The following is a 24,137-nucleotide window of genomic DNA, read 5'->3' as shown; positions in this document are numbered from 1 at the left end:
CACAGCGATCTGCTTCAAAAACGACTGTGAAACTCTCGAAGATTTTTGTTTACAGATTCAACAATATCTACATTTCACAAAAGACACTATAGGTATGCATACATTTTTTAAAGTAATATTTTAAAACACCTCTATATATATATATATATATATATATATATATATATATATATATATATATATATTCACTGAAAAAACGTTGTTAAAGGGACGTTATGGGTAAGTTGCACTAAAAAAAACCTATGAAATTCATGAAAAAACTTAGAGAAGGGATGTTGTGGTTACAAGTAAAACCAAAAAACCCTTGAAATTCAGCAGTTATGGTACACTAAGCAGCCATAACTCACGCCACTTCCGTGCACTGCTAACACTAACACCCAGGACATCAAAGATGACCTAACAAATGTCATTGATGACATCAATGATGAGATCACATATGAAATTAATTTTGATTAAAAGTCTCTAAAAGGGGATGTGTTTATAATGTTAGTAACAATATGTCAGGGGGGATCGATCGGGAGGCCTATCATGAACTACTTAATTTATTAAAGAATGTACTAATCTGAACAAAACATGATATTGCAGTATTGTTGGTAATGCAGAAACCTAATCAAACATACACATAGGCAATGGCTGGAACATGCACGATAGAAGTACATTATTTTTATCTGTTAATTTTGGATAGTAAAATAATGAATGGTACCTTATCAGAGTTTTGTGTAATGATAAACATGGAATAAATAGCTAATAGCTAATAGCTAATAGGTGATGACTTACTACATACTTGTGTTAGTACAAACAATACATATGATGACCCACAATGCATACAAATCTGAGGCACATACAGGGAAACATCAGTAAGGAGGAAAGCAACACCACCAAAAAATGACAGTTACATAAGACTTTATCATAAAGTACAGACATGATTTGTGTGTTTGAGGACTGTTTATTTCCCCATGTATGTGTACCATGAACTGAGGACAAATCCTAATGAAAATGTCTTAACAACATACAACAAGGTTAATGACTACATATGTATCACCTTTTGATTTTTAAGATTGGCTCTATCAATGAACAAAACCACGTGACCTAGATGTTTCAGTTATCTGGAAGACCTAGACAGGGGAACAGGCACAGAGATACAGATGAGGATCAAGAGGGACAAGAGGATGCGGTGGAGGAAGTCCCTATCTCAAGTGGAGTGAGTCCAGGGTATGGCAACTTTTCACGACCGTTGGAAATTTCCCAAAGGCTTGTGGAAGCAAGGTTTAATGCACTGAGTACAAAGTTGTTCTCAGTTGTGGTAAACCTGGTTTGTATGCCTATTGAACAACTTCCATGAGACGCCACCCCAAATCTGAACACCCGACTGCTCTGAGAAAGGTGATACCTTTCTCAGGTAAGAGTAGGCTGACATCCTGCACCCCATCATCTTCAACTGCTCCTGTTACCACAAAGGATACTCCTTCGGGGCAGAGTATCCCAGCGGCGGCTTCGCAGGCCACACACAATGCTCTTGACCCTTACCTTTCAAGGGTCACAGTGCTGTTTGTACTATGAAGTACCAATCTGTAGGGGGAAGCAGTTTTGGTTTGCTTTTGAGGCTGAGGTCATGCAACACGAGAAACACTGGCCTGCACCTTTAATTTAAGGCCCACCCGACATTTTCCTCTCTCCACCTGCCCCTCTGTCTCTGTGGTTGGTGTCCCTTTCCTCCCTTCCCTTTCCTCCCCCACCTTACCTTGCCTCTCCAGGATTTTTTTTTATAAAAAAGGCAAAAATAAAATTTTAAAAGCAAATAACACAAAAAAGATTCCTTAGGAGCCACTTTTCACAGTTAAAAAATAGAAGTGAGAAAAAAAGTGACAGGTCCGTGTGCAGCCTGCATACTCTGCAGACAGTTAAAACATTCCAGGCGTGGGGGTGGGACGATTGAAATTATTTATTTTATTTGCTTTCATAAATGGTGGCTCTTAAAAGAACCTTTTTTGTGTTTTTGGCTTTTTTATTTTTCATTTTATAAACTGGCTAACAAACATTTTACTGAATTTAATTATTTCTTCTTTCACAAAAACTGCTTCAAAGCATTTTAAATGTTTTCCACAAAATGTGATTAACCACATCAGTTAGATGTACTCCATCTCTCTGAAAAATGTTAGCAATATCCAATTTAATGTTCTCATTATGAAATTATGTCATGCCAACATCTTGCAGAAAAGCACACAGCTTTATTGACATTCAGCCTAGCTTTATCCATTTGCGGACCAAATAAACTCGACCACCTCCACATCTGTTATGGGGCAATGCATGAAAAAATAGTTTTCTTTGAATTAGGGCATGTTTCCTTCAAATTTACCAATGTCTCCTTCATTGCAAACTGAAAGGAAATTCCAGTCGCATACCCCAAAATGATCCCTCAACAATGAACAATAAAAATGTCCAGATGTTTTAATTCAACCATATTTGCACAAAATGGGAGCAAGTCCACCTTCTTCATGTTTCGCACTCCATACCACAACACTTCCAATTCAGAGAATCCAACATTTTCAGCTAACCCACAGTGCTCAGCATAAACCTTCAACCAATAGACCCAAGAGTCCCCCAAAATCTGCACACTCTGTCTTCTGAAGGACATTGCCATGGCCAGTGTCAATCTTCTCACAACTCCTACTAACAAAACTCCTGCTAAACTCTCTTCCTGTGCACCACACCCAGGAAATCTGATTGGCTGATTCCCCTATGTCTGTGGATGCCATGACTGTCCGTGGTCTCTGCGGTCCACTTTCCATGCCAGGCATCCTTAAAAGACCGGGATGTGGCACGTGCCTTCCTCAGACTACTGCGGTGTCCGCGGATGTCGCAGCCACTCAAAGGGATTGGAGGGGGAAATTAAACACAGTTTTGGTGTTTATTCTTTAGGTGTGGCTCTGAAAAGAACCTTTTTCTGGGGGTTGTTAATAAACCCCTTGTTTCCCCTTTTTCCTTTTATGTACAGTAGTACTGTACACTCTACAATTTAATTACAGGAGCTTTTCCAATGCATTACTATCATCGTAAAGGAGCATTGCATTTTTGACATCTGTGAAATGAACTCCAACTTCACACAAAAAATTCACACCAACAGACCTTATACTGTCATTCTCAAAAGATGACATTCCTGCATCATATAAAAAGCAGATACAGCTTTATTACCAAGCTGCCTTGATTCTTCCATTTGTGGACTAAAAAAGTTTGTTGGACGCCTCCATGTTTGTCTCTGATTTATTTCAGAAAAAAATATTGGAAACAGTTCCATCATGCTTTAAAGAAATCCTTCAGGGCGACTATCAAAGACACTGTCCCCTCCAAAATGCACAATTACAATATCTGGACATTTAAAGTGAGCCATACTCTTGCAGAATGAAAACAAGCTTTCCCAGTTTAAGCCACAAACTGGATGCCACAAAGCTTTCACTTCTACCAATCCAATACTTCCAAAGATGCCATGAATTTCAGCATACATCTTCAATGACTGAATAAAAGATTCCCCCAAAATCCACACACGCTGCCTTCTCAAACACATAGCCATAGCCATGTTCAGTGTTCTCACAACTCCTGCAAACAAAGCTCCTGCTACCCCCTTGTCCTGTATACCAGACCCAGAAAACCTAATTGGCTGATCCCCACAGTCCCCTTTCCATGCCAGTCCTCGTAAAAAAACCTGGATGTGTCATGTGCAGTCTGCAGACTAATGCGGTGTCCACAGACCTCGTAGCACAGGGGCAGCCATTCTACCCTTTCCACATCCATGTTATTAACACTCCCTAATTGGCTGCTTTCAAAGAGTCACACATCTATCCACCAATCACATCCAAAACCTCTACAGCTAACCCTGCCATATCAGTTCAATACTTCAGATGTACACTTGAACTCTGAGAGTACATCACTGGGGTAACAGGGGCCCCCGCAGCCCCCGCAGTGCGGGGGGCCCCCGCAGGACATGTCCTGGGAGGGGGCCCCACTTAAAAATATATATATATTTTTTTTTTCTAAAAAAATCAAAAAGTTTCCTTTGAAATTCACTCTGCATTCATAAAGAAATTTCTGTCACATAAATCATTTCTTTATGAAGGCAGAGTGACTACAAAAAGAAACTTTCTTTTTGAAGCCGGAGGGTCCCTCCACCCCATGACATGAAAGACCCTAGGCTGGAGGCCTCCATGTTATGACTTGGAGTGGAGCCTTATGCTTTCAAAAAGAAATAGTTTGTTTTTGAAGTCACTCAGCCATCATAAAGAAATTATTTTGGTTATGGTTTGGTCCTTAACTGGAATAATTTATTAATGAAGTTATAGTGATTTAAAAAAAGAAACAATGGGGCTCATTATGACCATGCCGGTCCGGAAACAGTGCTGGTAAGCTTACAGGCACTGTTGTTTCCGGACCGGCATATTACAGGTCTGCCTGGTGGGGCTGCCGTGCCTGACAGGTCTGACCCTGCCAGGCACAGCTTCCACAGTAGGCAGACCCGTCACGGAAGCACTGGCACCGTTAACAGTGGTGCAGGTGCTCCCGTGTCCCCATTCCAGTGGAGTCTGGGGATTAACAAAATTACTAGGACCTGTTTTCCCAGCCGCCGGACTTGAAATAGCACGGTGGCACCGGGAAGTCAGGCGCTAGTAATTTTTTATGGGTCTGGAGGCAACCCGCTGGTAGCACCGGCATGTTTACCGCTGGACCCGTAATGAGCACCAATTTCTTTTTGAAGTAATAGGGCTCCCCTCAACTCCATGACGTGTGCGTGTGTGAGTCTATGGTGAAAGGGTGCACACTCAAATGTATAGGTGGCTGCCTGTGTTAGTGTATGCTGAAAGGGTGCACACTTAAATGTGTGGATGACTGGGTGTGTATATGGTGAATGGTGTGTGTGCTTGTGTACAGGGGCACAACAAAACCTTCATTTTGTGGGGGCTAACTCTTCAAATGTTGGGAGAGGCGCTAACTTCACAGGGGGTAGGGAGGGGGAAACTTATTTGTGTGGGCACATCCAACTTATTTACGCATTTTAATGAGACTATTCTAGTGCAGATTCAATGTTACAAGCAGTTAACTCTCTCCTATAAGTCTCCTGTTCCCTCTCTACCCTTCCAATCACTCCCCTGGCATGCAAGTACTAAACCCACATCACGATTTCAATTGCCTAAACAATGTGGCATTTGAATGCAGGTACTAACAGTGAAATGCTTTACGTTGGTAATTGCTGGGTTCTTGTTAACAGCAAAAACCAGGTGCCGTTTAACATCTGTGTCCTGTTCGGTCCGGCAACTGCTCTAAAGGTTAGCCAGGTTGAGTCAATATAGCCCAAAATGTCAGGGGGGTAGTAATGAAGCCCAGTCAACTCAATAGTGTTGCGCTACTACTTGTGTTTAATGCCTTGCTTACTCCTAGCCCTAATCTTCCTCATCCCAGTACTTACGTATGAGGCAGTACTTGTGTGTGAGGCACTCTGCCTCATACACAAGTACTGGGAAGAGGTAGAGGTACATGGAGGTAATGCCTGATTTAGCTACCTGTAATCTTCATCACTCCTAGTCCACTGTTCCTCATCCCAGTACTTACCTATGAGGCAAGGAGCCTCATACGTAAGCTCTCGGACAAGGAAGAGGGGCGTGGAGGTAATTCTGGGCCAAGGAGCTGATTGTGGAGGTTGGGGTAGTGGGTGGGAGGGAGAGGGGATGTGTGGGGGGGCGGGATTGTGTGATAAATGATAATGGTTGTCCATGTCCAGGCTAAGCAGGCATGATATGTGGTATTAGAGGTTAGAGAGGCATTTTGATGCAGCCAGTCTAGTCATTCCTCAGTTTGGTATGACTATCTTTTAACTGGACATTTCTGATAAAGCAGTCCTGCTAACTTTAATTACCTGGCTATATTGACATTTGGGTGCTGCCAGTCTAGCCATTTCTTACTGCAGCATTGTATATTTTTCTGGGCATCTGTGATAAAATGATATGATATGATACAAGTCATTTATAACGCGCCTGTACACGAGTGTACACAAGGGAGGGATGATAGAGGGAGGACAAGACAAATGATCTCAGTAGGCCTTGTGTCATTGCGAGAATGAGAAGTGAAAGGGGAAAGGGAGGGGGGAAGTGCAAGTGAGAGGGGAGGGGAAAACAGGGCAGCAATGCTCTGAGTAAGTGCAGCCAGGGCAGAGCGGATATTGGTTGTGCAAGGAGAACAAGGGACTGCAGGGTTACAGTTACAGCCCCTAAGTGCCTGGTAGGCCCGGAGGAAGTGCAAGGGTGACCAATCAAGAAGGAGCTTGGACTCAGAGAGACTCTGAGGGTAGCCAAGCAGCCAGTGGGTACAGCAGACAGGTAGGTCAGCACGGGGGGAGAGAGAGAGAAAGCAGCGGAGAAGAGGAAAGTTTTGAGCTGCCTGGAGAAATGTCTAAGCCTTAGAGAGTTGGAGGTAGCTGAGTGAAGGGCTAGAGAAAGAAGGTATTTCGGAAGAGAGCATTGTATTTAGTGTGGGCCCTGGCCCCAGAAAGCCTTATGGACAATGCAAAGGTTCTTGAACTTGATCCTTGCAGCCAGTGGAGAGATTTCAGGGCTGGAGAAATACAACCCCAGGGCTTGAGGCCAAAGGTAAGTCTTGAAGTCCTGTTCTGGATTAGTTGCAGATGACAGAGACTAGAGAAAGACAGATTGAGAAAGTGGCTGTTGCAGTAGTCCAGCCTAGAGACAGTGAGCTTCTGGTGGAGAGTGAGAAAGGGAAGAGGCCCTTTGAGGAGGAGCAGCTGGTAGTGGGACTTCTTGGTGATGTCCGAGATGTGAGGAGAGAAAGAGAGTGTGGCGTTGAAGATGACACCAAGGTTTTTTGCCTCGCAGGAAGGCAAAGGAAGAGGGCCCAAGGCGGTCTGCTATAGTGAGAGAGGAAGCACAGAGGCAAGGGTCCCAATGAGAAGGATCTCTGTTTTATTGGCATTAAGGCAGAGATCGTTGGAGGCGCACCAATCCTGAATCGTGGATAGACAGTCAGGAATGAGCAAGAGAGGAGAGGAGGCTGAGGGGAGCCTGAAGGAAAGCTGAGTCATCCGCATAACACTGAAACTTAGAGGAGAAGGTAGAGATCAGGGAGGCCAAAGTGGCCAAGTAGAGGTTGAAAAACCAGCGTGAGAGGATAGAGCACTGGGGAATGCCACAGGTAGAGAGAGGTGACGGAGAGCATGGGAATAAGATGGACCTGGGAGCGGAGGGGTGGTCCAAGTTTAAAGAGGGCAGTCACTCTAGGGTCTGATCCATGATACCCAGGTTCTCACAGAGTCGATTGATTAGGATGGGGACGCTGACCCTGTTGAAAGCAGAGGAAAGATGAAGAATGTGTGCTCTCTTCTTGATGAGTGATATTGCTTCGACTGGGATTTTGCTGCAACCAGTCTAGGTATGTCTAAATGTGGTCTGGCATGTTTTACTATGTTATTACGTGTTTACAATCGTCTACATTGTGCAGCCAGTTGGACATGTTTTGATTGTGGCATGGCATTCTTAATAGCAAAGCATTAATGTTCCTGTGCACTGTGGGTGACTTGCATGTATTGGATTGTGCTACCCTACAAAACAATTGCAAACACGCTGGCTTTATAGCCAATTTATCTCAGAAGGTGTGCTGTATATTGCATTAAAACACATATTTATATCTTTCTCCTAGTGCAGTGTGCGGCATACCCCTTCAGCAGCACGTTCATGCGTATTGCGCAAGTGTGACAATCTAGGCCTGCCCAGAGTGTGGCACGACCCGTGATTTGTTGCCGAGTTGGGGGGCCCCCTCAGCATGGCTCGCAGGGGGGCCCCCACATTTTATGTTACCCCACTGGAGTACATATCTCGTGTTAATCAAAGGCATCTGCATCAAAAACTACTCTAAAACTGTCCAAGATTTCTATTTCCAAATTCAACAAGATCTGCATCTAACAAGACATAGTACGGTTATGCTTACATTTTAAAAAATATATTTTCTTCAACTCTTTAACAAATATATATATTGAATGTTCCTGCTACTTACCCTGTAATAAGCTTCTCAATTAGCAAATTCGCTTTTGTAACCACTGTAGCAAATGCCATGAATTGAAGCATGCAGCACCTGCTCACTTGAAGCAACACATAATTACAATGCTCTGGGTTTAAGTATGTTTCATTTTAAAAGCAGTTCATGAAAGTAAGAAAATGCATTGCTGCATTTACAGCAGCATTGTGTGTCACTGTTTCATATAAGAAAGGAAATGCAAATAGAATAGATTTGTTGACCATTTTTAAGTGGCACTTAGTGTGTACATGCATGCATCCTAACATCACCCATTCCAATCTTTAGGTACTTATGCAGTCCTGATTTTTTCTCTACAATCTGCGACTTATACTCCAACTTTAATAATATGAAAAGTGGAACTACGAATCCTAGAACACAAGCAAAAAATCTAATACTATATAAACACCTACAGATTAGAATGCATCATGTTGGCAAGTATGCATATACTCCTAAAATATTAAACTTCCACACACAACTGCCATTTAAAATTGTACTACAAATCTTTTCCATCAAGTGTTCTTCTATTTTACAACATGTTACATACAGAGCTTCTATAAATGCACATGTGCATTTCTTAACTTTCATGAAAATGCTCCTAAAAACAAACATTTTTAAACGTCCATCAATTATATTAACAGTTTTTCCCAACAACTCCTCCTACAGTCATAAATAACAACCTTGCTTACTAAAAGTACTTCACCATTTCCACATATCCCCACTAACTTTCAGAAAAGAAGCACATTGCAGAAGACAGGAACTGAAAAAAGAATATCCTTCACATCCTACAAAGTAAGTACATGAATGTACCATGTATATGTATGTAATTACAACAACACTGTTCCACTATATATTACACCAGACTACTCTTTTCAAACCAACATTTCTTTCACTCTAACTCATTATACTGCACCATTCACACTCTCCCTATTCCCTTCTAAACATCACCATAGCAACACCAACTGTTTTCCTGAAAACAGCACAATGTCCCTACTGATGCAATCACACCACCACTCCCTTACTCACTAATCCAATGCCATCACACCTCTACAGACTCTTACTCTCACAACCCTCCCAACCATACCTCATATAGCATCTCACAACCAAACACCACTGTATTAAGCTCTCCAATCACACCCGCACACCCATTTACAATACATGTATATACATTGCACAACTTTCAAACCCAAACTTTCTCTTTTCCCAACAGACACAAAAAAATGCCTACTAAAAAGCAACTCCATAGAAAAGAAAGGAAAACTAGAGCAAATAAGAATACAACCATACCATATAGTTATCCATCTCTATAAAACAATGTATAGAAAACATTAAACAAAAGAGCTAGTAACCTCATTCAACACAAACTAAACCAGCCACGACTAAAAAAGATAAGACCCCTTTTGCAAAAACTAAAAGTATAAAAATATGTGCATAGAAAAGCAGACCTACTGACGAACCTAACACTGTATATACCAGTGTAAATGTAGTCACGGTAAAGCAATCCAAAAAATGTATGTTACAAAAAATGTTCCACTGTACAGTTCATCACAATCTCATAAAAAATGAAAAGTCACGATCTACCCTTACAGACTCCCGCAGGAGACTGATCTTTAAAGCTCTAATTGACAGTGCTTTTCTTCTTAAGCAATAAGCCCTGAGCAGGGGGGCATTACCACTTCAGGTAATGCCCCGGGGCCTATAGTTACAGTCCTGAGTGAAGCGAGGTTCTTAACAAAGGCCCCTTACCTATGTGAAACTAAGAGACAAAAGTAGAATGAAAACTTTAAAAACCATGGACTCCTGTCCAGTGCACAGCCACACTGGTCTGCAAGGACAATCATTAGCCTGGTTTTCGGGAACTGCTTGTAAAAGTACCTTTAACCACATCAAAATGTTAGCAGCACAGCATTCTACTATGCATAAGCTTGTGCATAGACTATACTATGCAAAATGTCCTGCTCTAGAACTGCAACATTTAATTAACTTTCTCCTACATGGAACAGCCAAAGAACTGCTTGAAGAAATAGAGCACATCCAAAGTAAATACTTTAGAGCTGAAAGTGACTTAATTCTGTAACTTCAGAAAACATTACCGAAACCCCTCATAAACAATAATGTCTTAACTAAGACATGCAAAAATGAAATAGCTAAGTTTCACAACACATCTGCTGAAATACCAGACCAAGAATGTGGCTGTTTTGTCTCAAAAGGTTTTATAAAAAAAACACAAAAATAGTAGATATAGCCTATAAACTAGAGGATACTGAGGAATGCCAATGGTTTCAATTAGCTTTATATCTAATAGTAGAAACTAGATATAAAATAATGACCCCTCAATAGTTTGCACGTAATGCAACAAAAAGCGTGACAATAACCAAATGTCATCACGTGTTATCACTAATATCTTAGAAATATTCCCACATCCAAAGGCTCTCCAACAACTTAACTTGTTTGAGAGCATTTGAATCCAAACAGTACACCCTTTTCAAGCTATAATACGCCTTCAACCGAAATCAGCCAAATTACCTCCATCCAAGTTACTAAAGGGCATCCGTGGCAAAGTACTATATTTGCTATTAGATGTCAAAGAAAACATAGACATTCTCGGAGTACAGAGACTAATAGATAAATCTTTGATCTTACTAGTTAATGGTATACCAACAAAAGACAAACATATTTGGCAGCAACTAGTCGACTTAAACAAAGTTAGACAAGCCCTAAAATATCTAAAAGAAAACAATGAATACTAAAAAGTTATAAACATAGAGGAAAACTTCAGAAAAACCACCCAAATAATTCAAAACTCACCAGCAACAAGCCAATTTAAATGCGTAGATCCTGTTACTGCAGCCAACATTTTAGACCAGTATAAAGTTCATCCACTACACGACAAAGACACCATTGACGATGCATTACAAACATATCAAATACATCAAGCCAAAGGATTCCCAATTAGCATATGAGGGAAAAGTGAAGTAGCACATTCTTTTCCTCTACCCTTTCCTACAGGAAAGGGAGAAAGATATGATGAAAGGTCCACACAAGTTAGTGCATTAGAATATCGCTCTTTAAGAATGTATTCTGAAGATCCCAGATTCAGACAAATTGTTGAATACATTTTTCACCCTTCATCGAAAGTGAAATAGCACCTCTATGTTATGGAGTTGCACACACAATAAAAACAGGCTCTAACTTTTTAAGCATATCCACTAACCAACAACTTGAAAAAATAAAAGACAAATATGAAGTTTTGCAGTCAAGTATCACAAATCTCTTGGCAAACATGCATGGTACAACATTATACTGGTTCCAACGTCACGCTTATGTGCATTGTATGCAAAGGAACCTAGTCCCACCCACATGGTTTGTTAATTTAAGTTGTGCCGAGTATGCATGGGATGACTCGTATGACTTCTTACGCATGCAAACCAAAATAAAGACGGAATAGATATAAAAACACAAGGAGAACTCTGTTCTCTTGACCCTGTCAATGTATGAAAGTACTTTCACCATTGCGTCATTGCCATGCTGCACTTTAGCTGCAATAAATCTACTACTCCACTCAGAGAAGTGCAACATTTCTTTTGGAGAAAATAATATCAATCCAGAGGAGCACCACACATCCACATGCTTTTGTGGATAAAAGACACTCCTAAATTTTGCCATTATTGTGACACCACTGTTTTACAGTTTATTGAAAAATGCATTGCCAGCGACATCCCTTCAGAAACCACAGATAGTGAGCTACATACACAAATCTCTTATGCTTCCAAAAACTTAAGTGTGGCAAATACTGCTGACATAGATATGAAAACAAAGGGAAATATACGAAATGTCGCTTTGGCTTCCCTAGACCAGTTTTCACAAAAGGACAAGAAAATAGCTTGATGTCTTTGGTTAGACACAGCATAAGGCAAATCCCCTAAAAATACATACAACTAAGGGACGAAGCATCCAAGTACATCAATGATTACAATGCAATCATTGCCCTCTTGTGGAATGCAAACATAGACATACAATACATTGCAGACAAATCCATTGCAGTTGCAAGATATGTCACAGCCTATCTCACCAAAGTTGACAAAACAGAACTAAAAGACCTCTGAGGTGACATATGACTGGCAAAACACTATCACAAGAATTGTACAGCTTCGGTATAAAAATGCTACGTGTGCTATGAAGCTGCAGACCATTTAACAGGTACAGCATTATATGGCATATCTGAACACATTGTCTGGCTGAACCTTGGACCAGCATTATCCCAAAAATGAGTACTAAAATCCTACCAGAAAACATAGCCAAAAACGATCCCAAAAGCCAGGACATTTAAAAAAAACTATTTAATTGACACATACATGCAAACCGAAGTACTGCTTTGTAAAGCATGTGTCTGTGCAACATTGCCCAAAACTACACCTACAAAAACAATGTGACACCAAATGAGACAACGGGCAAATATTCACTCTCAACCTGTGAAGGAAGCCTACTGAAACTCACAAAACTCAGCCTAATTAAGCATATAAAGTTATCATTTAAATCTCCACAATATAGAGAACTGTATTACATGGCCCTACTCTAACTTTTTAAACCTTAGAGAAAATAAAAATAATTATTAGGTGACTATGACTCATTTGAAGCTGCATTCAAAGCATATGAAAGCGGTATAACAAATGACAATTTCAAACAATACAAATGTTGAAAAATGAACACCAACAAGAAGAAAACATTGAAGCTCAACTAGACAAAGACACTCCTGAGGACAATCAACCTTTCCTTACAGAAAGCCAAGAACCACTTGGAGAACCACTCATTCAAAATGATGCTGAAATAGCCATGAGTGAGGTCAAAAATATCATGCATCAATATAAACAATCTGAGGAAGATTTGACAGTGCTCGAATCACAGCTAAATGATGAACAACTCAACATTTATCTAGAAGTCACTGAAGAAATTGAACATGGTTTTACACATGAAACTAAAACCTGTAGCTTACACATGAAATTAAATCTGTAGCTGTACAAATTATAAACCTCAGCGCCTGTAGGTAAGTAGTGAAGCTGGTTCTAGTAAAACATTCTTAATTAAAATAATCAGCATATTTCTACAAAATCTAACAAACAACAACCTTTCAGCTGTAGTGACAGCCCCCACAGCTTTAGCTGCCTACACCATAGGAGATGCAAATTTACACCGACTACTGCTCCCCCGTAGAACACCAAAACAAATTAGAATACTACAAATAATCAGCAGAAGCTGCTACTGAAGTGCACAGAATTCTAAAACAAATGAAAGTGCGCATGGTATATCAAGTAGTCATGGCTTCCAACCTCATGGTGGCTTTACTTTATCTCAGAATGCAAGAAGACCTGAACACCAACTATGAAGAACTGTTGGGAGGAACACATGTTATTGTTTCCATAGACCCCCTACAGTTAAAACCAGTAAAAGGTCGACCTATTTTCAAACCATTAGGACACAAACAATGTCACAATACACTCAGCAGCATTGGAAATGTAAATCTCTGGCAACATTTTCAGTACAGAGAACAAACTCAAAACATGTGTCAGTCTGTAGACCTCTCCATGAACTATATGGATGAAACACATCTGCTCCTGATGTCATGGAATAATTAACTCAGCAAAATCTAAAATGCATGTCCTTAATGCCAACCCTTGCAAGCTGTAGTCAATTCAATGAGACAATGTTGAAAAAAGAAATGCAACACATACTGCGTATCAGCTCCACTAGAAGTGCATGTCATGACACTTGCTATGTTTCAACAAGCAACAGCACTCCTCAAACAGCTTAGAAAAATTAATTTGATTTCCAACACAGCTGGATTGGAGAAATTATTGACTTTGTGTCTAAACTGCAGAATAATTTTAAAATGTAACCTTGACGTAGAACAAGGTTCAGTGAATGGAGTATTGGTACAGTTGTTAGCTTCTAAACATATTCCCATACCAACAACATTCAGTTTGTTAAGATCCACTTTGACAAACTTGCAGATGTTTCAAGAAATTGTCTGGCCAACAGCACGTGTCCTTCTTTTATAAAACATGCAGAGAGCAATGTTCTCTATCTCTTGCATATGCTGTCACTATTTACAAATCACAAGGTCTAACCCTAGATCAAGCATTGATTGACATTGGCAGCACAGTCTTTAAAGAAGGTATGAGTTATGAATAACTTTCACATGTGCATACTCTCAAGTGTCTATTCTTAGTTAACTTTGATGGAAACAAAGCTGACATTCCTTGCATCCTGGAATACAACAAGCTATGGGCACTATACTCCCCCATCTAGATATGTACCCTGTACCGCAAAAAAAGAAACCTTTAAAAAGACAACTAATACAAACAGAATCTATAACAGATCTCCCAACAATACTGCTAAAGAAACAAGAACCAACTCCTTCTGCCTCAAAAAATATAACCACAAAACTGTCTAGTACAACGTCAACTGCACATACATCAGGAAAAAAGAAACACATTTCTCTTCACCAGAAAAATCTGCAGGTCCATCAAACAATCCACAAACAGAATACCCTGGTCCATTTAAATTCAGCAACACAACTGGAGTACATTGTTATGCTAATGTAACAATTAATCTTCTTTTTCAATTGCCACAAATTGTTCACAACACTTACTTAAATGACTCAGACAAGTTGTATTGGCATATGCTCGTCCTACATAGAAATGCCACAAATAATCCTAACACTTACAGTGTCTCAGGTATAAGGCAAGCATTGGACTACTGTGCAGGAATCTTAAATAATATAATCACACAGGAAGATCCACACAAATTCCTATTGTACTTACTACAGGTACTGGAAACCGAAAACATCCATATAAATAAAATCTTCTAAATTTTATACATGTGGAAACATACATGCACTCTCTGCAACCATGTTTCACAAGAGCACATCCCTAATGAACGATTTGGATATGTATCCATACCAAATTCGGAATCCATTGAATTTCAACAGCTTCTGCAGAATACAAATCATGCTATATTATGCCCTTTTTGCAATTCAGACAATCGTTCCACCATACAAATGAACTCACATAGCCAATATGTCATACTAATGCTTCTAAGGTACAATGCAGATGGTACCAAAAATAACTGTAAGCTTACAGGCTTCACACACGGCTAAGTATCTCTTGGAAAGAAAACCTTCATACCAGTTGGTATAATATATCACACTGGTGCCACAACCACTTCAGGGCACTACACTGCATATGTCAATAAACAAGTGGTCGGTTTGAATGTAACGATACCTCCCTTGCTCCAAAACATGTTACCAGCAAATTTAACAAATGCCTACTTAATATTCCTTCAACCCAAATTTAGTCACTAGACTATAGCACAATTAACTGTTATAATAAGCCAACAGGTATCTAACTACATCCATAATACTACATTAGTACTTTTCAAAGTCAATCTAGTTAGAATATGCCAACAGGTATCTAACTACTTAGAAAAATACCCTCCATTGCAAAACACTTCAAATACACCATCACAATTATTATACGTCAAAGCATTGTCTAAACTCTAATGTAGTTAGAATACGCCCACAGTTATCCAACTATTTAAAGCATTCCGTTAATCACAACATACTTCAAACAAACATACTATGACACTTACATAATTGTAATCAGGTGTCTTTAATCCAGTATGGATTTTCTTTCCCAATGACCCAATGATTATTTTAACGTCAATAAAACAGAAATGGGTCATACACTAATGTTGTACAACACACAGTCCTTAGAATGTACTGTTTATGAGGGTCTAAACAAGGAAATGTATATGTACTATTGTATGCAATGAAAGCTTTTATACTATCCTACATTTCATTTATATCATTCCACAATATTATAAACACTTTATACTCCCACTACATTACCCATAATTACTATACACATATTACTACTGTAATGATTCTGGCCAGAACCCTACTACATTACCTAAATCATCTATACACATATTACTACTGTGTTGGCCGTGGCCAGTGGCCAGGTTCTGTGGGCTAGTCCCCCAGAATCTGGCCACTGGACACAATCACCAGAATTTACTATATAGTAAATACGTACCATACACCGTCAACTAATAAAACTCACCCTGACCACCCTGCAATTGAAATGATGTCCGCAGACACCGAAATTGACTGCGGACTCTGCGGCATCTGCAGACCCTTTTTTTCACCTATAGAAACAGCTCCATATCATCTTTATTCCATTTTCCTACCCTTTCCAAACCTTCTTTCCACCACCAAATAGCCCAAAGTGTGTTTTACAGATTGTTTCCCCACTGCAATGTCTGAGGTCAGTCAGGACTGTCTGCGGATACAGCATGGCGGGCATTTCTGAAAATATGACGCACTGCACGCTTTTTATTGACCAATCAGCGGGTGCATCTGATGTCCATGAACATCATACCGCCCTCTGGACCAATCAGAGGCATGTCTGTGCAGTGAACAGGGAAGTGAGTCTGTGGACTGAACCCAGATATCACAATTTATTTTACACCTACTTTTTGCCCATTTTAAAAATAACTACTGGACGAATTTACACTAAATTAACAAAAGCATGCTTTCGGGACCAAGCCGCCGCTCTTGGTGCAAATTTTGTGAAAATCCGTCCAGCGGTTTGGGCTGTAAGTATGAGCACATTGATTTTCCCATTGCGTTTATGGGATGAACAACACATTTTGGGACCCCCGATAACTTTGCCTGCCCTGCACGAAACCTCACCAGCCTTTGCAATCTGATAGGCTGTATACTTTTTACCAATGTTTTGTGAGGTTTCATCCAGGAGGTGGCTGGGAGCAAAGTTTTAAGCCTCCCAAAAAAGTGATCTTCTTATGAGTTGAGCAAATTAACCATAACTGCACGGCTGCTATTGCAGGCAATGTATTATGGTTTACTACCTCTTACCCTGTAATAAGCTTTGCAATAAGCATATTCTCTTTTTTAAATACTCTGTCAAGTGCCAGACATTGCAGCATTGGTCACCTATTCCCATCAAGTAGCAATTACCTACTTGTAAAATTAAACTTCCACACACCAACTGCCACTTAACATGTGTGCCTCTGCATTTCCCTTGCGTATACAAAAACATTGCACACAGTGCTGCTGTAAATGCACATACGCATTTTTTACTTGAAACAAAATGCTGCAAAAAAAAACATTTTTAAACTCACAGCATTTTGCATTTTACCTTCCATATAAATGTTATACTTTCCAACCTTTCTCATTACATGCCTTATAGTGCCATCATTCTTCACCTGCTCAGACATGTGTGTATACTGCCAACGTATCGATGTACAACATTTCTCCTTACATATAAAGTACTGTTCTTTTCCAATCACTACTATAACACACAGTACACTGCTCCAACTACAAACTGCTACTCCATTACCATGATGCCACAGTTTCCCTATTCTTTAAAAACACAGGAACACATTACAAATAAAGCATTCACACTCTTTCTAGGCAACATGGCCTGAGGGGCTGGCCCCTTTTTGCTTTGATGCTAAGCAGGGTTGGTCCAGGTTACTGCATGAATGGGAGTCCTCTTGTCACTGGCCATGGCACAAAGCCAGTGATTTATTTACGCCTGATGTCACTGTAGCTGTAAAAATACATATATGTTTTCCATAACCATGGCTATGCACTATAAATACGCTTGGTTATACCCGTGGTTATTATTTTGTAATCCTTATACCCACATTATCGCCCCCCCAGACTCTCACCAAGTGCCTCCCTCATGTGTGCCTGCTCCCTCAGTGCCCTGATAGCCTCCTCCCTTTCTCTGCCGTCACCTATTCCCCCCAAGCACTTGCTGTTTCTGTGACTCAGTTTACTATGAAATGTCATCTATTCTGTCTAATAACTGAAGCTACAGAAAAGCTTTGTGTTGCAAACTCAATCCCTACAACTCCTCCAACTCTCAAATTTAACTTGGTGTCCTATTATCCCTCCATCCCCTAGGACCCAGCACTACCCTAGTTGCATTTCCCTGATTTTTCACCTTGAAATTGCATTTTTCTGCTTTTTTGTTTTTGTTAACCCAGGTAATAGCCGCAGCTATCTCTCGCATTGAGAAAAAAGGTGGCAGCAGTTTCTTTTATGAACACTAGGTTTCTTAACAATCTGCCCTAGATATAGCTATCTATTTCAGAGAAGGGGACACCCCCATCTCTGTCAAATACTAACAAAAAGTACTGGACAGGCTAGCTCCAAACAACAAAAAGGTTGTGAGTCAACACTTTGCGCCCAAGTTGTTTTGGATCACATATGAATGACCATGGGTTATCGAGATGTTTAAATCCATGGAAGTTGTCTCTAGACCTCAACCGCATGAGCTTGCTTCCCAAAACTTAGTGTTCATTTAAATTATGACTTCAAATGCACTAGTCATCAGAGAAATTAACTACATCACTTTTTTGATCACAGGCTTATTTCTAATTTAAATGCATGTTAAAACATAATTTATCGAGGCAAACAATTGGTTGAACATTTATAATTTTATTTTGGGGTTTGTCTGTGTGTGTGCACACGTGTGTTGCTAAATTGTGGCAATGTTCATTTAGGATACAGGGTGAAACACAGAAAAACATTCACAATATTTTGATTTCTCATACCTGCAATACAAGTATGCCTCAAACCTTTATGGAGAATATCACTCAGATGACTCCATCTAAATCAAGTACAGAGCTCTATTATTTTCAAGCAGTCAGCATGATTAGAATATAAAAACAACATATCAGTACTAATAAAATAAACCTCCCTTTTCAGTTTGGCATGTGGAAGCTGGTAGGTATCAGCATCTTTTGTGTTCAACATTATGAACACTCCCGGTGCACATCAATTGTTTCTTGGATCTTACTGGCAAGGCTAGTTGAGTTCCTTCAGTCAGTTCAGACCAGCCTCTCCTGTTCTGTCAGACTAGGGTTCCCCCAGACAAATCTTTGTTTGTGTCCTCCATCCCCTAAATGGAGGTAGCACCCCTAATGTATACACATTTGTCACAACAGACTGAAATGCAAAATGCATTTTGATTTGTCTCTCACATGGGGTCATATTGGCAAATGTTGTTTTGGCAATACTAGGGGCGTTATTTGAAATCCCATAGAAAATATATTGTGATAGTAGGAGGTGAAGTAATAACGTAGTGGCACTTTCTTTGTAGCTTTCGCTATGTGCTCTCATGGTCAGATCTGGCCTTGCTGCAAATGTTTTAAAAATGGTTGCACAATTCATTCCACATTGGGGCTCATGTTCATCAGAGCTGTAATGTAACAAACATGCATGAAAGCCCTGCGTAAGGCTTTGTTTCGTCACGCCCCATTTTTTATCATTTGAATGGCAGAGAAGGAGGCGGAACGCAACCTCCATTTCTGCCAACTCCCTTTCTCTCTGCCATACAAAAGCTCCAGCATTTGTGCGTGCATGGATTTTCCGCCACCAAAGTGCTAATTCCTTTCAAATGAGCTCCATTGTGTTTTCATTCTTGTGACCTCATGTGCAGTTACCTTTAGCTGCAATCTACTCGATCAATGAAGGTATTTTGTATTGTAACCACATTTTATGAGCATCTAACATGTTCCTTTCATAAAACAGTGCTCTGATACTCTCAAATAAAGCAGGTAAAAAACATACTTACTATTGATCAGTAATTTCACACAGGGCGTGGCACTTGATCATGAACATAAACTGACCATGTTTAGAAGGGTTACTTTTCAACTTTTGGCCTACATGACTTTATTAGTTATACATTAATGGAAATATCCTGAATCTTGAATGTTGTCCGTTTCTTACCTACAGGTGCATGAACCTTGTCTGTTGGCTTTTTAAGACTATAAATGTAATGTAATGTTAAATAACAAAAGACAAACGTGGTTTAAGTCAAAATACTAACAGGAGTTAGCATTTCCCATTTTTAAGGGGTGTAATTACCTCGTGCTTAGCTCCCTTGGTTTTATCCCAATTTAGCAATCATGGCACCTTGTGAGGTTGGGATTTTATCAGTTTCCAGAGTTAGACAGTTTGTCCGTTATTTGGAAGAGAGTTTTAGTTTAATTGGTGGCCATTGGAATTCTATTGGAGAAACATTCCTGTTTTCCACAGTAAATGGATCATTGGTAGCCTCTAGCATGGATTTGGCAGGATTGGACAACCTCAGCAGATTTGAGATCTGCCATTTCCTTTCAGATATTCGATCTGATCATTTCTGGCAGACCAGTTCTATGATATACCGTTTAGGCCTCATCGCAAGCTGGGCGGAGTGGTGAAAATGTGGCGGTAATGCTATTACTGCTGCATTACCACTCCGCCCCACTATGAGCTGGTCGAACGGTTTGTGATTTACCTCCAGCTTTGAGCTGGAGCTAAATCTGGCCACTTTCCACCCATTTACAGTGCTTTTAGCACCACGGTAATAGTGCCGAAAGTGCCCCATTACCGCCCCACTGCATCTAGGGATCTGGCACTAATAGCGCTGGACCCGCGTTGCAGTAACGCTATTTGCATTGGATTTGCTGTCGGGATACCGCCCAGTCACGATGAGGCCCTTTGTATGTTTTATCTGAGGTCTCATTTTCTTTGGGAATTCTAGGGGAAGTAGTTCCAGATTCAGCGCAGGCTCCAAATAGAGGACTTGATGGAAGGCTGACAGGCATTCCTTTTTCCCCCTGTGTGTGGCACTCTGTGAGCTTCGCTTAAATGCCCTGATATGCTCAGCCACCTGCATGTCTGTTTCTGTGCAGTTTACTGTTGTACACAGGTTGCACACACAATAGAATTAATAGGTTGAAGGAGTCACCTCACCTGTAATGTTTCTAGCCCTGATTTATTATTCCTGAAAATGATCCTGGCCAATCCCATCTGCAACTAGAAGGTGCCTTTGGAAGTGAAAACACATATCTGAGACGCATTGGTTGGACTAGCAAAGCCTTATAGGGTACCAACATCAGACATTAACAAGCATCATGCTCAGACATTTTGAATACTTTGATTCCCATATCATGCTAATGACAGCAATTATACAGAATGCATGGCGTGCAAAGGGAACACATTATAGAGAAAGCATGACATGTAACTACTGCATTTTAATTTCACGTGTTAATTTAAATCTTTTCTGAACAGGTGATGCTGTTGTTGTCCACCACAGAAATGAAGATGGCTGGTGGTATGGGACATCCAACAAGAAGAAGGGTTACTTTCCCTCTAGTTACCTGGAGGAGTGCAGTCTGTTCAAAGAAGATGCAGGATCCGAAGCATAGGACAACCATTCATGATGGCACATATAAAGCTGCTTCAATACGAACACTTGCAATGGTATCAGAATAAAAACTACTTATTGATTATGGTTTTTTGTAAAATTATAATTTAGGAATATACAGTAAAAATCTATTTAAGCTTCCTCTATATACTGCAGGTAGAATTGCATTACAAGTAGCCAGTGATATGCAATGTCAACAGCTATTCAGGAAAAGTCTTTGGAAAAAATTCAATTTGAGATGATTTTACAATAATCCTTACAATAAAATGAATAATAATAGACATACAAATTTGAAAATTACATTAATTTTAAACAGTTTGGATCTTTGAAGCGTGTTTATTTTATGCATCTCTCAGCGGTCAAATTTATTAAAACAAATTTGATTCCCATTAATCTTTGTGCAAAGAATAACAAAACATTATTCTCGATGTAGCACTCTAGGTAGGGATGCATGATGCGCGAGCGGATTAAGAGTATCTAATTGCAATTATTCTAGCATCTCCTTTTTACCTGTCGAGAAATTATTATGAATATTTGATGCAAAAATCATACCAACTTGAGGCCAGAGAATTTCTTTCTGGCGACACATTTTATCCAACTTTGAGTTATTGATTTTGTAGTATTTTGGTGGTCTTTCTATTTGTTAGGTTTTCATTTGTTAGACATAACTTGCATTATATAGGCTCCACGCATGACTTTTAAGTGTGTGTAACTGGTTATAGCAGTGCCTTGATGCCCAAGGGTTTTTGCGTGCTTAATAAATGTAAAAAAATCAATCAAATAAATAAATAAATAAATGCATTTGGTAGTCATTTGCTATTGAGGGCAAAGAGGTGGATGCAAATTGAGTGGAGTGCAATTGTGACTACTCGTCTAGAGTTCCTCAGAGTGCATCTTTGAGAGCTATCCAAGATGCCCACGAAGTGAATAAGGAACAGAGTGAGACGGTTGAGGAATTAACAGTAACCTGTAACATTAAATGCTTATAGTCAGGCTCTTATGCAGGTCATCATCTGAAATGGTGAGACAATTTGAATATAGCCGTAGGTATTTAATTCACAGTAACAGCCCATTTAAAAGCATCGACATCACACCAGCTTCCTAAGTGCCATTCCTAGAGCTATGTATCACTTCCCATCCCATCCACCCATAATTCCACATTCAAATAGTTCCCTCTGCCTTCTGTTTCCATCAGTACAACATCATATACGCACCAAATGCAGAGTTTGATACGTTGTAATGGAATAACTGGAAGTTTTATGTATAGTTGGAACACTGCCGAAGTCATTTCTTCTTTTGGTCTTTCAATTCACTTCTATGCTGATGACACTCAGCTTTTTCTGTCTTTCTCGTCCTTTTCATCTGATGTACACAATCGTCTTTTCGCCTACTTGCTATAAAATCTTGGATGTCTTCTCATTATCTTACACTTAATACTGCTAAAACTGAAGTTCTTTTCTTTCCTTCTAATACCATTCCTTCTCCTCTATCTCCTCCCTTTATTGTATTCCCCCATCTCACCTTCCTATTTCATCTACTACTCGTAATATGGGACTTTACTTTGACACAGCTCTATCTTTTAAACATCACATTTCTGTATCTTCGCAGACCTATTGCTTTCACTTATATAACATTCAAAAAGTCTGTCTATCTTGACTTTTGATGCTACTAAGATACTGATAGCTTCCTTAATATTCTCACGCATTTTTTTTCTATTCTACTGCACTCTTTGGTCTTCCACTTACTCGACTTGCTCGTTTCAAATCTGTTTTTAATGCCTCTATTTGTGTACTTCTTCTTTTGGCTCTACACAATTTTATTTCTCAAATTCCATTTCTTGTGTCTCATCTTCAAATCTCTTTACAGTCTTGCACCTGACTATCTCTCCTCTCTGGTTTCGTTCTATACTCTGGGACTCATCATGAGTTGGGCTGTATCCCGGCTGTAATACTGCTTGACTGTAATAGCCCTAGCGCCGACCGGTCCGGCGGTATTACCGCCGGGTCACTGGTTGGGTGTTAACGGTAAATCCCCATTCCCCATTTGGTCCATTGGATTCAAAGGGGCATTTTCAGCGCTAATTATGCGGGCTAATACAGCTGGCGGTAATACAGCCGAAAACAGGGGATTTTCACCTCCACCGAAAGGCTGGAGGTAAAACAGCCCATTTTGCACCCAACTTGTGATAGGTCCAGCCCTTAAATGTGGCAGTAATACTGTTTCCACCGCATTTAAGGGCTACAGCCCAACTCGTGATGAGGCCCTCTGTCTCGTTCTCTCCGCTCTAGTTCTCAATTTCTCCTTGTAGTTCCTCGTCCTCCATGTGCACATTTTCTCTTAGTGCCTCTTTGAACTGGAATGCTCTTCCCATTCCTCTACGTTCTATCTCTGTTTATTCTGTGTTTTTCGTAAATTGTTGAAATCTCGCATGGTTGACATAACTGTTTTTGCTAAACTTCTTATTAGTGTTGCTATTTGTTCGAACTCGAGGTGAATGTACAGGGAAACAAAATATCTTGGAACAAATTCAAAATGACAACTTTCAACAGAGTCTTGGTCTCAATGGTGCTAGATGGCCTCCTCGAGGAATGGGTGATAAGTAAGGGTATGCAAGCGATCTGGGAGCGGATCTATAAGCGCATGCCAATAAGGAAACCTGGTAAAGTGATTCATAGAAACAAGTTTGACCGAGTCATCTTACTTAAAAGCAAGAATTGCGGAAATCAATAAAGGAGCTCGCTAAAGAAGACAAGAGTAGTAGACTGTGCTTAAAAACATCCTTCAGGG

At 40.0% G+C, this 24,137-nt stretch overlaps 1 protein-coding gene across 2 annotated transcripts in view; it reads left to right on the top strand.

Annotated features, from left to right (window-relative positions):
* The window catches only part of NOSTRIN (nitric oxide synthase trafficking), a 771,458-nt gene extending 749,307 nt beyond the window's left edge, over positions 1-22,151 (top strand). For both annotated transcript variants that reach the window (XM_069616258.1, XM_069616257.1), the window contains one exon: positions 21,215-22,151. In XM_069616258.1, the coding sequence (XP_069472359.1) occupies positions 21,215-21,351 (137 nt within the window). In that variant the 3' untranslated portion in view covers positions 21,352-22,151. The remainder of the gene's footprint in view (positions 1-21,214) is intronic.
* The last annotated feature ends 1,986 nt before the right edge of the window (positions 22,152-24,137 follow it).

This window comes from Ambystoma mexicanum, chromosome 9 (assembly GCF_040938575.1).
Source record: "Ambystoma mexicanum isolate Mex_15411 chromosome 9, UKY_AmexF1_1, whole genome shotgun sequence".
NCBI lineage: Eukaryota > Metazoa > Chordata > Amphibia > Caudata > Ambystomatidae > Ambystoma > Ambystoma mexicanum.
Note: the sequence above shows the minus strand (reverse complement) of the source record. Positions and strands in the feature narration are given on the sequence as shown.